The sequence below is a fragment of the Nuphar pumila genome, chromosome 5 (assembly GCF_984573655.1).
Source record: "Nuphar pumila chromosome 5, dmNupPumi1.hap1.1, whole genome shotgun sequence".
Classification (NCBI taxonomy): domain Eukaryota; kingdom Viridiplantae; phylum Streptophyta; class Magnoliopsida; order Nymphaeales; family Nymphaeaceae; genus Nuphar; species Nuphar pumila.
This window is the reverse complement of record NC_143253.1, coordinates 14,188,929-14,207,586: the sequence shown is the minus strand read 5'-3', so window position 1 is coordinate 14,207,586 and position 18,658 is coordinate 14,188,929. Positions and strand designations below refer to the sequence as shown.

General features: G+C 36.5%; 1 protein-coding gene across 1 annotated transcript in view; it reads left to right on the top strand.

Annotated features, from left to right (window-relative positions):
* LOC149836869 (Prefoldin chaperone subunit family protein) overlaps positions 1-16,456 on the top strand; it is a 35,311-nt gene extending 18,855 nt beyond the window's left edge. The window contains exons 8-11 of the mRNA XM_090007157.1: positions 13,415-13,533; positions 15,655-15,714; positions 15,901-15,978; positions 16,096-16,456. Coding sequence (XP_089863283.1) covers positions 13,415-13,533; positions 15,655-15,714; positions 15,901-15,978; positions 16,096-16,161 — 323 coding nt within the window. The 3' untranslated portion in view covers positions 16,162-16,456. The remainder of the gene's footprint in view (positions 1-13,414; positions 13,534-15,654; positions 15,715-15,900; positions 15,979-16,095) is intronic.
* The last annotated feature ends 2,202 nt before the right edge of the window (positions 16,457-18,658 follow it).

Below are 18,658 nucleotides of genomic sequence, written 5' to 3'. Positions count from 1 at the left end.
TCTTTTAGAACACTTTGTGGTTCACTTTGTAAGTGTTGTAAGTGGATTCCTTGAGGGAACACTTTAGTTCGTGGATTGTAGTCTTATTGTTTCTTTACATGGTATGAGAGTGAGGTTGCTCTTAACCTCTGAAGGTTGCTTGTTGCCTTATTTTTTGTGCTCAATAGAAGAAAAGAAGACCTTCTTGATGAATCAAGTGTTCGCGGAATTGTGCAAGTTTGGCTTGTTGGCTTGTGTGTTCATAGAGGTGTGTTCGTTCTTCTTCATCTCTTTTCTTTTTTCCATTTTTCTCTTCTCTCGTTCTTTTTTATTTCTTTCTCCCTTGTAAAAATGGATGACAATGATAATGTCTCCATTAAACTCATAAAGCTTAATGTTTTTAATTATGTAACATGAAAAAGTGCAACTGGAGTGTTGTGCGATCGTAGAATGCCATTGCGGTTGAAGGGAACGCTTTATAGGACGACTATTAGGCCCACTTTACTATATGGTATGGAATGTTGTGCTGCCAAGAGACATCATATTAAAAAAATGAGTGTAGCTGAGATGCGTATGTTGAGATGGATGTGTGGAAATACAATAAAAGATAAGATTCGGAACGAGGAGATACGTAAGAAGGTAGGCGTTGCACCCATTGAAAATAAGATGAGAGAGAATCGTTTACGGTGGTTTGGACATATTTGGCGAAGGCCTAATGATGCTCCAGTTAGAAGGATGGAGAAATGGGAAAATATATTAGTTAAAAGAGGTCGGGGTAGGCCTAGGAAGACATGGATGGAGGTGATGGGAAAGGATATGAATGCTTTGAACCTCACCGAGGACATGGCATTAGATAAAAATGATTGGAGGAGAATGATTCATGTGGAAGACCCAGAATGATTTTCTTTTTTGGTTCATATCGCCGACCCCAATTGTTTTGGGATGAAGGCGTAATTGTTGTTGTTGTTGTTTGGGCTTCTATCGTGAAACACCTTATGTGGGGAAAGAGATTATGGGGACTAGTAGATGGATCAAATCTGAAACCCAATCTAGTTCTCTCTAAGGTAGAGGGTGAGAAAGAGGTTTCTCTAACCGAAAATGAGAAAACTAAAGCCATAACCACTTATGAGAAAATGTGGAAGGAGTGGAGAATGAGACATGCCAAGAACATGTCTTGGCTTATTAGTAGTATGGATGTGAAAAAATGTTCAAGTCTTGCCAAATTTGAACATGCTAACAAGGCTTGGGATTATCTTAAGAGAATGTATTCTCTTAAAGATATTGCACACATATATGTAACATGCAAGATAAAGTTCAGATTATGGTCTAAGGAGACAAAACTATTAGAGAATATTATAATGACCTATTTGGACTTTGGGAAGAATTGACTCTTGTAGAGCCAAAGTAGCATTGTCCCGAAGACATAGAACTCCGTCAAAGACAAAAAGATGCAGAGCACTTTTATCAATTCATTAATGGAGTAAGATCGGAATTTGAATCTACCAAGACTATTCTTCTTCATAGAAGAAAAGTGCCCTCTATTGAAGACACTATAGAAGAGTTGAATATGGAAGAGAATAAAATAAAAAAGCATATAAGCAAAAGTGAAGATGACTTGGTCTTCCCCGTTTCTAGACCGAGAAACCATGTTCCTGCATATAAGCCACCTCACTATAGAAGACCGGGAAATGACTGAGAGAAAGAAAACCATTTGTTATTTTTGTCATGAACCGGGATACACTAAGCTCCAATGTCCTAAACTAAAAGGGACATTTGAAAAGAATGTGGCTTCGGTTGACTCTTCTCAAGAGCCAAAGGACAAGGACTTTCCCACATCTCAAGAATCATCTATTGGAAGCATGTCTCTAGCTCAATTAGTCGAAGCTCTTCAACCTCTTCTTAGAGGGTCATCTTCTTCAGCTGGGGCCACAATATTATTTTATTTAGACCCAGTTTAGATTCCTTGGCTTCTTGACTCTGGTGCATCTTTTCACATGACTCCAAACAGTGACATTTTATCAAAATGCTATAGCAACTAAAGTGCCTCAAAAGTTTTTATGGCTGATGGTATGCCTCTTGAAATCAAAGGAATAGGAAGTTTTGAAAAAGATCTTTCAAACTCTAAAAATTTTTTGATTTCAAAAGTTAGATACATTCTTAAATTAAATTGGAATATCTTATTCGTATCTCAAATGTCCGATTATGGTTGTAATATCTCCTTCTCTTCAAATAAATGTTTGGTGTAGGATTGCCTATCAAGGAAGCTGATTAGGAAAGGCCATAGAGAAGGAGGCCTCTACTATATGATTTTTTTTGTAATACCGAAAGATGCCTTTTGTTGTAATGTCCAAAAAATGGATTTGAAATTGTGGCATAAAAGATTAGGACATCTCAGTATATCTAAAATCTATTTTTTTTAAATTTGAAAAAAATTTATAATATTGATGATTTCACTTGTGAAGACCGTGTTCTTGAAAAAATGAAACGATTACCAATTAAAGATAGAACATTTATTTCCTCTAGACCATTTGAGTTGGTTTATTCAAATGTTTGAGGTCCAACACCGGTTATGTCTAAAGGTGGACATGCATATTATGGTATATTTGTGGATGACTTTACTAGATATACTTGGATTTACTTAAGCATAAATTTGAAGTTTTTTCTCATTTTCAAAGTTTTCATAAGATGGTCAAAAATAGATTTGAAAATAATATCTCTATATTTCGAACTGATTCAAAGGAAAAAATCTTGTTAAAAGAATTTAAAAACTATCTGGACTTTATTGTTCTTATGCATAAAAAATGTTATCCACACACACCACAACAAAATGGGCTGGTTTAGAGAAAATATAGGCACATTATTGAAACTTCAAGAACTTTACTTTTTGGTAGTTATGTGCCTAAGATTTTATCTTATAAACAGAATGCCATCTCTCTACACAACACCTCACCAGTTGAAAAACTCTTTAAATTCTCTACTAATTATTCAAGATTACGAACTTTTGGTTGCAAATGCTTTATTTTTACCAATAAGAATGACAAGTTTTCTCCTAGAGCTACCCTTGTACCTTCTTTGGTTATGCTGACAATCAAAAGGAATATAGGTGTTATGACTCTAAAAATGAGAAATTATATATCTCTTGAAATGTTACCTTCTTGAAAAAAGAAAATTTCTTTGATAAGGATCAACCGAAGGAAGTAACCGAGTATTCTTTTTTGTTTGACTTTGTTTCCAAACAAGATATTAATAACTATGACTTTGAGCATGATTTGAAGAATGTTATTGAATCTAGCGACTTTGACTTACTTGATGGAGTGTCCCACAATGATCAAACTCATATACAATATTCTAGAAGGGGAAATCAAAACCCTCCATATGTACTTGAAAAGTTTTCTAACCTTAGTAAAGATGATCTGTAAATAAGAAATCATCTAGAATATCAAAACCCCATCCAAATTTGTATCCTATGATTCTTTTTCTTCAAAATATCAAGCATGCATAGCCCTAATTCACTCATACGTAGAACCCTCATCTTATGCTCAGGCTAAAGAACACCCTAAATAGGTTGAAGCTATGAGGGTAGAACTTGAAGCTTTAGAAAAGGCTCAAACTTGTTCTATTTAAAATCTTTCACTAGGAAAGAAACCCATAGGTTGTAGATGAGTATATAAAATAAAAACCAAGAGTGATGAAACTCTTGAACAATATAAGGTTAGGTTTGTTGCAAAGGGATATTTGCAAGAACATGACATCAATTATGAAGAAACCTTTGCTCTAGTTGCTCGCATGATCACAATTAGAACTTTTATTGCAGTAATGTCAACAAAAAATTGGTCTATATATCAAATGGATGTCAAAAACACTTTTTTAAATATAAAACTTATGAAAGAAGTATATATGGAGACACCTCTTGGTACGAGTCTTTCTCAATAAAAGATTCTTTGCCTTTAAAAGGCGCTATATGGGTTGAAACAAAACCCTAAAGCCTAGTATGTTATGTTTGATATTAGTTTTAGTTCTTGCTGACTATCACTACTTTGTTTGTTAATGATTCAGATGCAGGTATTGTCATTTTATTGCTCTATGTAGATGATATGTTAATCACCGGAGGTGACAAACATGGAGTTCAATATGTCAAACATATTCTTAAAACTAGTTTTGAAATGACTGATTTGGGTTTCCTACGGTACTTTCTAAAAATAGAAGTTGCCTATTTTCCTAGAGGTTATTTATTATCTCAGTTTAAGTTTGCTTCTAATATTATTTTCAAGTCTGGAATATCAGATGATAAGAAGGTTGACACTCCCGAAGTAACAAATGTCAAGATGAAAATTGATGATGGATAACCTTTGGATGATCCAACTCCTTATATACAACTTATCAAAGCTCTTTCTTATTAACTATTACGAGACTTGATATAACACATATTGTACACACCTAGTCAGTTTCAATTTTATTTTTAGAGGCCTGCTGCTTATGTCTTCCTCTTATGCATTAGATTTACTTGCATATACAGATGGGAGGTGATCCAAACAATAGACACTCAACCACATGTGTTTGTGTTTTCTTAGGTGAATCGTTTCGTGGAGGTTCCAAAAGCGTCTCTCTTTCCTCAATTGAAGTTGAGTATCGAGCCATGGCTACTTCCACAATGGAGGTAGTATGGCTGAGAAGACTGTTGACTGATATGAGAACCAAGATTCTAGGAGCTTCAAAGATGCTATGACAACAAGAGTGCTGTCTATATTGCCAACAACAACACTTTTCACGAAAGAACGAAGCATATTAGAATGGACTGCCATTATGTTTGAGAGAAATATCTTCAAAGAACAATCGATCTACCTTATGTCACATCATAGTACTAGTTGGTGGATTTTTTTACCAAACCTCTCTCTGCTTTTAAGTTTCACTTCCTTTTAAGCAAACTTTCGGTTATCCTACCGTAAGTTTCAGGGGGAGTGTTAAATTATATATATATATATATATTTGTGTATATACGTATATTTGTATATATACAATATATAATACATATATATTGTATATAAATATATATGTTAGAGGGAGAGTCAAACTGGGTTTGATTGCTCCCAACAACTAGAAATTCTAGCCATTGGGAGCAGTCAAACTGAGTTTGACTGTTCTAGCTGTTGGGAGCTTGACTCCCTCTCTCTTTTGAGCCTTTCTTTTTTCTTCCCTCTTGTATATATAGGGGTGTTCTCTCCTTTGATTTGTACGCCTTTTGGCACACTTCTTTGTTGAATAGATTATATTTTTATTCCCTTTATATGGGTTTATGAGTGTGTTCTTTTAGAACACCTTGTGGTTCACTTTGTGAGTACTGTAAGTGGATTCCTTGAGGGAACACTTTGGTTTGTGGATTGTAGTCTTGTTGTTTCTTTACATATTATGGCAGGATCAGTCACTGGGCAAACCAACCCTCCTCCAAGAAGAATTGTGCTATGCCCCAACCCTTGATCCTTATAGAGAGAAATTTGCCTGGTGATCCTTAGGATGCTGCATGTCCGGTCAAGGCCGAACTGAGAAAGACAAAAAATGAGAAGGGTTGCTTCATCTGCTCCAAAATGGACTACGAGACTGCCCAGGCAAGCCCTTAAAGATGGAGGAGCAAGTAAAGCCACAGATAGGGGTCTTGCAACAACTCAATGCCATTATGGGGCTCAATCAGTGGATAAGCCCACAACAAGGAAGCTGATCTACGTCTTCTCGATGGCCATCAATGAATGGGATGCAAGCCAAATTTCGGTTGTCAACTCCGAGGTGACGCCACCATTATATACTTCGCATCTTGGATGATAGGGCCCCGTGCATGGTGCCAGTGGCAGCTCAGAGAAGACAGAGATCACAAAAGCGGCCCTGCAACTAAAGCAAGGCATAAATAAGGGTTGTGAGACATGTCTCGTGGAAATGCTGCCACAAGAGGACCAACCCAATGGACCAGGTTGTCTCGGGGGGGGGGGGGATTGAGCTGGCCCTAAGCTAAGAGATTTCGAGGATGTCATGCGTGAGCAATTGTCGAAGTGCCAACCACCAAGATGGCCAGTGGACCATAAGATAAAGCTAGAGCTTTGTTAGCCTTTACTAAGGAAAATGGCTCCCCTTGAACTATTAGATCTAATGAAGCTACTCAAGCAGCTGATAGATGCTAGCTATATCAGACCCTAGAAGGTACCGTTCAGGGTACCTATGCTCCCTATGTCTATGTTGCCAATATTTGGCATCCCTAAATCTGCCCTACAACAGAGTTACATGCTTATATCAGGGGTTCCACACTCCACCCAAATTTCTTAACTCATTCTTAATTGACATGGCGAGTGTCGGCTATGGCCCGAACAAGACAACATTCACATGCTCAAAATAACTTCACAAGGTCCACCTACTTGAGTCTCTACTAACAATCCCATCTTACCAAGTCAATACAACATCGGTCAGGGCTAGGCTTTGCTACCTACTGGCTAGTATCGACTGTCAAGATCGCTGGGGGCAATTTTTGTATCTACCACAGACGGTGGGGCGAGACTAACACATGAAAAAAATGAACTTCAAAACCGCTACAAAAGTGACGACTAAAGCAAGCTTCACACGACCTTGAGGAAGCCAAAACACTCTTGTTGAAGGCTTTACTTGACATTGCTTTTAGATCTCTCCCTCGCCCATTCTCCCAAAGCTCCGAACCAATCCACAATAAGAACGGGCAAGAATCGCTTCGGCTGGAGCATCATCGTATTTGGCAGTGGTTCTTCAGATCGATGAAAGATTTTCGGCCTTGTACCACATTTGGCTCTCGTCCGCATCTCTCTGGGCCAGTTTTGGCTCGCGAGTAGATGAGGAGCGTAGAGTGTAGACTCTGCTTACAAGAGCAAAGCAAAGCGAGATTGGATGCGACTACACAATGCTACTGCTTCTTTGTCGAGCCTACATATGTGACACCATAGTAAAGTAAAGTGACACCTTTCCTGCGAGTCAAAAGGCAGGGTTAGAAAGGATTTTGTTAATGGATTTATTGACTCTTACAAGAACCAATATTGCGTAAACCATGTCAAACCAAGACCGATCAAGTCATGTTTTCCTTTGACAAGAAAGACTTTAATGACGATTGCCAGTTCTGGAGGTTGATTAATGAACTTTGGAACTTGACTCCACAGGGCGACTCCTCCCACTATCAAGGCCAAAGTTACATAGGGGTGTTGGCCATGGTTTAGCATCCATGATTGCCCTCCTGATTAAGAGTCACGACCCACTCTCCGGAGCTATACTAGAGTGAGTGGGCCCTGTTTCCAGATAAATCGACACCATGGGACTCCTCCCTATACACAGTCCCCACCATCAGTGCTCGTACTCCTCTGATCTCTGTTTTACGCAACTGCCACCACCACCACCACCACCACAAACTTTCTCTGCAAAAGCCCCACCGCCTGAGCATCGATGCCCATTGCCTGGGTGCTTTACTCCTCTAGGCGTTGTGCACAACCATGACTAAGTTGTCGATAGTCCACCGACCACCGCGTAAGTCCCGATGAAAAATTTAATGGAAAGATAACAATGCCAAAAAACTTGTGCAAGTCCATAAATTATTGCACCAACAATTTTATGTTGATCTAAACTGCATGATTTCCTTGAACTATGGCTTGCGTTTGATTTTCCTTTTTGTTTCTTGTGTTTTTTGAAATTCCACTAGAGGGCGGGGGGGTGAATAGTGAAATACGATAAAGATCGATAAATTAAAAAAGAAATGCAATAAGGCACAACACATAAAACATAGAATTTATACTGGTTCGGTCAATTCTCAGACCTACATCCAGTCCCCAAGCAAACCACTTGAGCTTTCCACTATAACATCCGAGTTACCGGATAAATAATACAACACCCTCTTCCTCAGAGGTCTTCTTCTCTCAACAGAGAAGGGGAATACCCTCTTCCACAAAGGTCTTCTTCTCTCAACAGATAAGGGGCACACCCTCTTTCACAGAGGTCTTCTTCTCTCAACAGAGAAGGACAACACCCTCTTTCTCAGAGGTCTACTTCTTTCAACAAAGAAGGAATACAGTGAATAACAAAAAGTTACAATACTTCCTATAGAATCTTCAGGATGATATGAATACACGAATGAAGGATTCTCAGAATGTTCTGTTCTTTTCACTCAGAAGATACTCTTTGTCAAAGAGCTATTCTTGACTTTTTCTCTTTCTTTTCTTTTTCTTTTTCAAGGCTCTCTTTCAAACATCGAATAGGATTTTTTCTCGTTGTAAGCTCACATGTCCTTATGAAATAAGTAATTTGATTGTGTTTATATAGCCTTAGAAAAATAGTTGTTTTTTTGGGATGTGAGATGTCAAGTCATTTCAAAAAACATCTTTATGGATATTTGAAAAAGTCTTCTTTCCATAAAAGTAGTATATGAGGTACACTAGTCGTTGTAATATTTTAGGTATTATATAGTTTATGTAAAAAGTCTTTTTCTTACAATAGTACATTGAACGTTGGATGTGTAAGTCATCATGTACATTTGTCTTTATTCTAATTAATGATTTGTAGTACTTAAATATTTTATTAGAAATTGTCACTTCTTTATTTAAATGAGTGTAAGTACAATAAATGCTTTGAGATCTTTATTTTGTAAATAGTCATATCAAAAATTGCTTTATGATGTGCTATTTAATGTCTACAGAGAGAATGAAGACTTTAAGCAAGTCGACATTCTTGAGTGGGATTAAGATAGTTTATTTCTAAAAAGGATTTTTAGAGGAGGTATTTAATGTTTTACAAAGAGAATGATGACTTTAAGTAAGTCGACATTCTTGAGTTTGTAAAAAGGTAACTAAAGTCTTTTCTAAGCATATTATATTTGTTTTTCTTTGTCTAGCCGATTTCTATGTTTTGTCTTTTTCTTACATATTTGAAATCATTTCTTTTTATTTCTTTTCAAGTTGTCTTGTACATGATAAAAGGTACAATTATTGCTTTTTGAAATCATGAGCTAAAAATATCATGTCAAAATACATTTTTCATAAAGGGTTGTAAGAAGGTACAATTATTGGTTTTCAAAAAGGTGCTTTTTGAAACTATCGTATACTTTTATGAAATATAGTTTTTGGGAATGAGTGACTTTTATGAAGTATGTAATATGCAATATGCATGCTTCTGAAGGTTCTGTTACATATGACTCTAAAGAAGAAAAAAGTCTTCATCTTGAGGAAGCCGATCTCTTTAGATGATCTTTAAAAACGCATGGCTCAACAAGCTTTTTCTTCAAGAAGTATGATTGCACCACGGTTGTACTTGAACAGGAGGCCTCCATCCTTTATGATGAGATATTCTTGCATCAAATACTCGTTAGATTACATGGCAAAGCATATTCAGTCATATTATAACATTTTTCAAGAAGACATATTATCATATCATATTTAAATCAAATATGACAGTGTATTATATTGTGTGTCATCAAAATATAGTTTCTCAACATTTTTTAGTTTTTCTTTCTGTGCAATTTTAGTTTTTTCTGCCTCATCTGGGAAATTACAAAAAAAAAAACTTAGAACTTCACTTCCTTGAGTAAATAACAGAACTATGTCATAAAATATGAAGTTTTTATGTGTAATTGCATGGAGTGTTAAGGTATGTTTGGCAACTGTTCTTCCTCTTGTTATATGTGTTTTCTTCTTTGAATTGATCACAAATATCTTAATGTGCTTTCCCATATTGTTTGGTTGGGTGCTTTAATCTGTTTGTTTTAGTTTCTCTTTAATAACTTAGCAGAGACCCTAAAAAAACTTAGCAGAAACCCTTTGGATCTGTGGATAATCGGTGATTTTTTTTTAGCTTATGGCTATTGATGATAATATTTGTGTTATATATTAGTTCCTTGATCATACGAAGAGATGGGTAAACAAGCTGAACAAACCCTATAAAGAGCATTCATGCTCGGATCACTTTTGCATCGGGCGTAGCTGAGCTCATGTTCATGGCAAGCTAGAGTTAAACAATCCGAGTCCGAGCTTGCTTGTTTACAAAAAAATTCTTTTCAAAATTAAAAATAACAAAATTTGGCCTCTAAACGTATTAAGCCAAGTTTAAACTGGGTCATTTACAAAATAAATACATTTTTACCTTATTTGAACCTTAAACTTATTGCTAGCAGGCCAAACATTTCAGCCATCTATGTTCTATGATATAAAATACATTTATTACTAATTAACGAGTTTATACGAGTTGAGCCAAGCCAAATACTCATTGTTTGTGTTTGACTTGTCAAGCCTATTTCACAAGGTTGAATGTGCTCTTTGTGAACTGAATACAAGCTGAAGCACGAGCAGCACTTCTTGATTCTCAGCCCCGGATGTCCTAACCTGCATACTATACTCGTTGGGTGCACTGCACTTCAACCAAAATTATGTCCGTCCTTTTCCTGACTACCAATAGAATTCTGGTTGAGCCTGATTGGATAGAACATAGATTGGACCAATTGGTAGCTCACGATGACAAAGAATTAATTTGTTGAATTAAACACTGATAAGTTGTTAGGTGGTTTGGTTTTTACATCAATATTTCCTTTCTTTTTTTTATGAAAGAGGTGAGGGACAGAACATTTCCTTTCAGAAATTAATAACAAAAGTAAATACACTTTATTAATTGATTATGAGCTATCACAAAGTCTATACACTTTATTAATTAATTTGTGCTCTACCATAACTTCTTGCCTGCTGGACTATATTCATCACAATCTTTGGATTCAAATCAACGTTCTCATGCACACAAACTTGTTTGCATGCTTCTAGCATCAAATCGTTTTGAGCAACTTGCTCATTGAACCCAACCATGATGGTTATATTAGCATCATACCAGTAGGGCCTCTGAACAACAAGTGTTCTTTTCCCTTAAAAAAAAAAGAACTAGTTGAAGGATTGAATCCTTTTCAGTATTGCACATTTAGTCAGGCTTGCATAAGATCCCATCACTAAGATCACCCATTCTATACAACAGTCTGATTCCTAACCACTTGGATAATCCAGTATCATGCACCACAGTCAAAACAACACAAATCAGCTTGAGCTCAATCACAACAATCATGTATCATATGTTTTCACATGAACAAAATAAAAGCACTAAATGAGTTTTTCTTACAAATGGTTAACATAAGTACAAAAGCATTAAAAAAACGATCAAAGGAAATTTTCATGTGCATGGAGTCTTCTGAACTTCCAACCTACCCTTGTTGGATCGTCCCAAAAGATTATGGCTTTTTCTGCTGTACAAAATGATTTATAACATGTTTTTCTAAACCAATTACTTGAGTTATATTAATCCCATTCTCTATATATGTCTGGTTTTCATCCTCTAAAAACCACAATGCTTTTCATGAGCCACATTCTGCAAACAATCAATAATAATACCAATGTTAGTAACAAACACAAAGGCAAAGAATACAGAACATGCCCCTCCGCTGCACACCATAGTAAAGACTCCATTGGGTATGTCCATAGGTACTTTTCAAAACTATATCAATAAAATACCATATGCAAGGTGCAATTCAAAAAATACAAAATTTGCATAAAAATGAACACAACTATCCTGAATAATACCAATGTAAAAAATGATATTAAACTAATTATTATTGAAAATGGGTCCACTTTTCACTGTTTTCTCATGCAAGCAAACTTAAAAGTGGGAAATAGTAGCCCACCTTTTTGCCCCTGAAGGCACTATTTGGGAGCCTTGAAGTGGTTTAGTGGCTTGCCTAACATAATTATTGTTTGGCAGTTGCACATTTAGCCTTGAATTGGTGATCAGTGCTTAAAAAAAGCTCATACTAGAATGTTGCCTCATGTAAATGTGGATAATGTATAAAGAAAACCACCTAAATCCCTCGGCTAAATGGAATCAGCTTATATGCCTCACATAAAACTATGTCGGTAATGTATAGAGAAAACAACCTAAATGGCTCAACTCAACTAAAGGGAATCAGCTAATACCTTCCAACAAGAAATGCTTGTAGAAGCTAACAATTATAAGAAGCCAGTGACAACAATATACAAGATACTTTCTTAGAACTCCCATCAACAAACCCACTTCCTTATTGAAAAAGAAAAAAAAACTTGCAAATATGCACTTAATAAACCATAGAGAATGATAATCCAAATTGAGAGATACTCTCCAGCCAAAGAAGATCCCCAAATTTATATCATTATAAAACACAATAGAAAAAAATATAATTCTCCTCCCAAAAGCCTCACGAACTTGCAACCAATGGCACTAAAAGAAAAAGAGAAAAAGAACAAAAAGTAAAGAAAGAAAAGAGAAGAAGTAAGCAAAAGCATTCCACAAACACATTACAGATGAAAAAACCTGAAATGTAAAAGTAGAGAAACCCAGACTATCCATAAAAATATGAACTCCATAAAAGAAAATGAAAAAGACCCAAGAAACGTGAATCCCACAACTAAAAAAAATAAAATCACTAAAACAAGAAGATGAACCAAATGCAAATCCAACAGAGAAGAAAAAAACACTCAAGACATTGTTGAATTCTTCCAAGAGAGAAGAAGAAAAAGCTAATGCCCCAAAATTCAAGGACAAAAAAAGGAAAAATCTATATCTGAGAATAATAAGAAAAATAAGTAGAAATTTTAAAAAATCAAGTAAAACTAGGACAATCTAGAATAATACCAAAGACAAACAATGAAACCAAACTAATTACAGTTAAAATATTCACCCCTCTCTCCCCCCCCCCCCCCCAAAAAAAAAAAAGAGTATTCACAAAGCGTGATCTAGCAGACGAGTGAGTGAAGCATTACCTTTATCAACTGCTCGAAGGTGATCACAGTCCTCTCCTCAATGACAGAAAGGGGAGAGAGGCAGAGAAATATGAAAGGGCTCCACTCTTTCCTCCGCTCAGTAGCACTGGTGGTGATTGTGCACAGGTAGAGGTTGGCAACAGAGGAGGGAGAGAAGGATCAGCAAAGTTTCTCTCAGGAGAGAGAGAGAAAGTTTTCCTTGTAAAGAGTATGTCAGGGAGCTCCTCGTACAAAGAAACGAGAAATGACGGGATTTTTTGAGCTTGTGACTATCAGCTTCTTTTTGAAATGAAAATGCTGTGGACCGTTTGATCAACTACAATGGACGGTCCACAAGAAACTGGTTCAACCAGTCCAAAAATAGGGACTGGATGAATGCATTTCTCTCTCTCTCTCACACACACATATATATATATATATATATATATATATATATATATATATATATATATATATATATATATATATATATATATATATATATATATATATATATATAACATCAGCACCCGCACTTATGTGACATAGTATCTAGTGCTATCTTTTGGTCTGATCTACACTGCTATTTTTTTTCTTCCTAGAAGCTAATTATTATCTGTGAAATTTTGTATGTTTGTCCTGTTCAGGTGAACCATCTGAGAGAAATGATAGAGCCCATAACACAAGGAACTTTCAGGAAAAGAAGCCTATGATTCTTCCTAGACCTGAGGAGAAGCGTCATGTGACGTTTGCATCACAAAATGAGGTATGATATCTTTACTTCTGTTCACTGCTTCAGTATTGCAAACATTTTGCAGTTGTGGACATAGAGTATAATTTATAAGTGCTTCTCCTAGTAGCACTTTATATGTGGTACAATCATAAACTTTTCGAAGCTATGTGATCACACAGATTTAAAATTCTTGAAAGTATGTGAAGATTTCCTAAGTTCCGCAATAACCCAGTGAGATTTGAAAGCAAGGCCTTTCTGCTAGGTATTCTGATTTTGGTTGCCATTATCACTTTCAATCCTGTGGCATGCCCAAATAAGTTTGCAAAAAGCTTTAAACATGTTAACAGGAAAGTTCGAGGCAAACCACAAACATTTGAAAATGATGAACAAGTTAATAGGAGAAAGGCTATTGATACAGTAAACCTGTCAGATGGATACTCCATTTTGACTCCCTTATATACAGGCCATATTTAAAACTTCATAAAAATGACTATCCTCATATCCACAGAAGTACGATTCAGAGTTGGTGGGTTTTCACCTGTAAGATCCAGTTCCGCCTCCAAAATCTGATCCTGCCACTGAGGAAATTGTAGATAAATCTCTTAGACTAATGTAAGGCTGACCTTGCATTTAACCCTTGAGGACCTAAGTTCTTGCTAAGTGCCTACCTGCAATGTTCGTTTATTGCTATGAGGATCTGATCCACCTGCAAACCAAAGTGGTTTTGGTTGCCATGGGATTGGTCAAAGCATTAATAAGTTTAAATCCATGTAGGAGGGTGTGATGTTGTAATGTCAGTTACTGTGGCTTTTATGTCTGATTCAAAACTAAATGACAAACCTGGGTCCTCATGGATTTTATTTTTGAAACTGTAGTTCTTTTATGGATTACTTGCAGCTTTGCCTTCAAAGAAAGGTCTTTTATGACAATAATAGTTTGGCAGAGTTTGAGAATTCCTCTTTCCAGTACTGGAATTTTTTTTCTTATGAATTAGGATAAAGACAAAGTTGTGGTCCTTTATTGATTACAAGTTTGAGGTTTCAATTAACGTATTAGTTTGCCTTTTGGCAAGTTTCATATAGCTGATCATTTGGTTTAAATTGATTCAGATTGCATATTTTAATATTGAAGCATGTTGAGCATGTCTTCTTTAAGTTTTATTATTCCAAAATGTTTCCAGAAAGCAATATGAATCAGACCAAATCTTGAAAGGATGTGGGTGCAAGGGGACATACTGGGTGATGTTCCATTAGGTTACATGCAAAATTAATCTGTTGGGTGAAGATCTATCAAATTATAGTTTTCAGTTTGAACCATATAGATAAAGATCAAAATAAAGGTTTGGAAAATTGTAAGTGGAAATTCGAACTCATGATGGCAACGTCATTAAAAAACTATATCTAGTGATTGTAAAAGCTGATTTTCCTTTGTTTAAGTATGGGTTGTTTGTAGGATAAAACCATGTGCTTGCAACTGTTCAACCAAATTGGGAGGATGTTGCTCATGTACGTTATAACTTATAAGTGCCATTGAGGGCATTAGAATGTTAACTGGCTTGTACGATGTCTTATATTCTTTTCAATACTCTGCCATTATGATGTTCCTCGACTGGCTTCTGCTGCCAGTTTGGAAAAGGTTTCCCATCCTGCTATTGCTTTTCTTATTCCAGTGGCGTAGATGCTAAATTGGTTCTGTGTTCTTTATTAGTATTGAAGTGCCTGTAAGTGATCCATCACTTCACTAGTTCTGAATTGAATTGTAAGAAAAACTAAATTTAATCCATGAAGCGAGTGTATGTATGAAACACTCTTTCGATTCTCATTTTTTCACAATCAGATGGTTATAATGTAGTGTAAATGTGATATATGCTGAGGATGACCGTCTTCCTTCTACTTAATCTAGAGCAGTCTATGACCACCAAGTGATTAATATTTTCTGAAATACAAAATATAAAGTTAGCAGGCTGGCAGTGGGTGACAGGTATAGGAAATTGGGATCACAAGGGTGCAGATATATTGCACCAAAATTTCTTTTTCTTTTAGAATTTCATTTCTCCACTTTTATAATGTCGTCACAAGTTTTATCTGTATTTTCTTCCTTTTCTTTTCCAGCATTTCAACAGTTTCTCAGGGTGAAGCTTTTATGTTTTTTCAGGTCTCTGAGGCTCCTGTTACTGATCACGTGAACAAAGTTGGATCTTCTCATGCTCGGAAGGCATGTTCTGCTTCTGAAAACACACCTCCCCCCCCCCCCCCCCCACACACACACCATTTCTTAAATTTGAAATCCACTGAACTCGTGTGCCTAGTAGTAAGAATGATAAAGTCATAGATCCACTGAGCATTATCAGCTAGACTATTTTAGCATATTTGAGATCTTTACCTTTTTTCCTGTGTTCAGGCTTTCACTGGATCCGTTGTTGAACGTGGTTTTATCACCCCACCAAGCCCTGCAACCCAAGGATTGGGATCCTCTCAGGTACTGATTCTTGTTGAACTGATTGGTCCTTAACTTTTTTTTTCTTTAATTTTTTTCCCCTTTAGTGTAAACTAATCAATATCCAACCAATAAACCTCTTTCATATGGCTGGCGCAGGAGGGACCAATTTCAACATCATCTAAACCAGTCTCAAGATTCAAGATGCAGAGGGCAAATCGCTGATCATCCAGTTAAAGATGTGATATTAAAATCATTAATCTCCAACTTCTGTAGTTGTCTCTAATTTTACGGCACCTAGCTTGGAATCCTAATTATGTCCCAGTGTCTAATCACTAGTATAAAAAACTTGTATACTGTTTTTACAGTTCGCTGGTTCATAGTCTGGTCTTCACTAGATAATTAGTGAATGTAGAAGTGAGTGATGCATGAAAAACTTTAGCAAGATTTTCTACAATCTTTCTGGAAGGAAAAATAGGCATGGATTTTGATAAATGAAAAGAAAATCAGAAAAAGAAAATCGCTTCATTCCATCATCTAAATGTGTTGTAGACGTAGTAATCTCTTCAAAGGTGTGTTATTTCAGCCTTTGTAAAATCCCATTATCCTTTTTTTTTTTCGATAGGCAAGCTGGGGTTTGGTGGACCCCTACCAGTATATTGAAAGAATGAGTAACAAAACCTTTTCAGCTATACACTGTGCAGATTACACAAAAGAATGCCAGTTTGGGGGAATATTCTCCCAGTGGCGGTTCCCCTCATTAGAGGCATAAAGGGCCAAGGTTGTAACCAAAGTATTTTGTCTTCGGGGGACTACCTGCACCTTGACCTTCAGAAAAGAAAGCAGCATCTGAGCAATCCAACTTTGAAAATTTGATGGTTCCTCGATAATGCCAGTGAAAAGGCAATTCAATCAAAACAAAGGGTCTGTTTGGACACCAAGGTGGGAATTCTCATACCTTTTTTTCTTTCCTCCCGGAGGGCTGTTTCATTAAAATCCAACTTTGCTGTTAAATTCCCAAAATCGGGCAAGCATAACACCACCACTATATTTATTAGTTCCATTAACTTTTCTTTTATAAGACAAGCATAAAACCGCCACTATATTTATTAGTTCCATTAGCATTTTTTCAGGCTGATCAGTTCCATACTTCCATGAACGTATATAAGTAGCAATTTCAATTTTTTGGAACTGGTAGGTCCAGTGCTTTTTACTTGCTTTAGTGAAATCACATCAAATCACCTTTTGGGTTGCCCGAGTGGCAGTGGGCCTGGGGCTGACCCCTTAATCCCGGGTTCGACTCCCACCAGGTGTGCGAGTGCATTTAACTGGTGGGCTTCGGGCTTGGGTGTTGATGACTCCACCTGGGGTTTACCTCGCGGGAAGGCAGGCTCATTAAGTGACCCGGCTTCCTGTGAGGGTTTCTAGCAAAAAAAAAAAACTTTGTGAATTCAAATTTGCATAATCAGTTCTGTGACCGAATCCATCCAAAAAGAAATTAGGGTGCTTGTTCTCGAAGAGCAAAACACCTTTCTTGTTATCGAAAAAAGAGCAAACACCTTTCTTTTTTAATGCTTAATGAAGCAGGACCTTTAGCTACAAGAAAATAAACCGCCACAAGAACACGACCTGACAGACTATGACACGCTGATATGGACATGGATATAAACAAATATCATTTCAACTTTTTCATAGATTTTTCACCAACAGGGGCTGCGCGTGGTTTGTAGGAGCTGTCACTGCCAGTCTTTTTGTGGGGGGACTTTGCAGGTTCAAAAACCTACACTGAATAACTGATGGGTCTGCCTAACCCCAACTTGCCTTTCAAAAAAAATGTTTTCATGGATTTTAGTGATTTATAATAATATTTCAACAAAAAATGTCATCATCAAGTCTTATTCCAACTAGATGGGGTCCGCTTTGTGAGTCCTATTTGTTCATTTTTTTTATCTATCTAAAAGCTATAACTTTCTTTTATGTCATCTCTAACCTCTTTGCAAGTTCAGTGATCTTCCTCTTTTCTTTGTCTGGTCAAGGGGGCTCTGCTGGTTTGGAAGGAGCTGTTAGTGCACGTCACCATGTGATGGGACATTGCAAGTTCAAAACCCAATGGTATGTTGTGTAAGTGGTGGAGGGCAGCCTAACTCCAGCTTGCCTTTCAAAAAAAAAGTATTTTTATATAGTACAATATCAAAAGACTAATTAAAAAAAAAGGATGTATCATCGTGTCCTTTTTTTTTTTCAGAAAACTTTGAATTCGTGAACTCGCATAACCCGTGTCTATGTAACATAGGAAACGAGGGCTATTGGCCTCGGTGCATAAGCCCCCTGGAAAGCAACTTATTTATTTGTCAAACATTTCCAATTGGGAAGCATTTAGCTCGGTACATGTTCGATTTGTCCTATTACTTGTAAATGATAAGACATAGATATTGCTTTTCTGGTAGTCAAGCTCGAGTTTTCCCCTCCAATGGGATTTGAACCCAAGATCCCTAGATTTGGACTCTAACAAGTGCATATATCATTTTTCTTTTCCCTTTTTTTTTTGGTTTAACTCTTTTCTATTTGGAACCAAACCATTTATGACCAAGTTTAAAAATATGCTAGATGTACTCGTAGTTGCAGAAGCATGACACTCCTCAATTTATCATGTTTTTAAAGCCTTTTTGAAGAACAATTCTTTTTAATTTTTTTCTTTCTTTTTAATTACTCATGAAGTTTT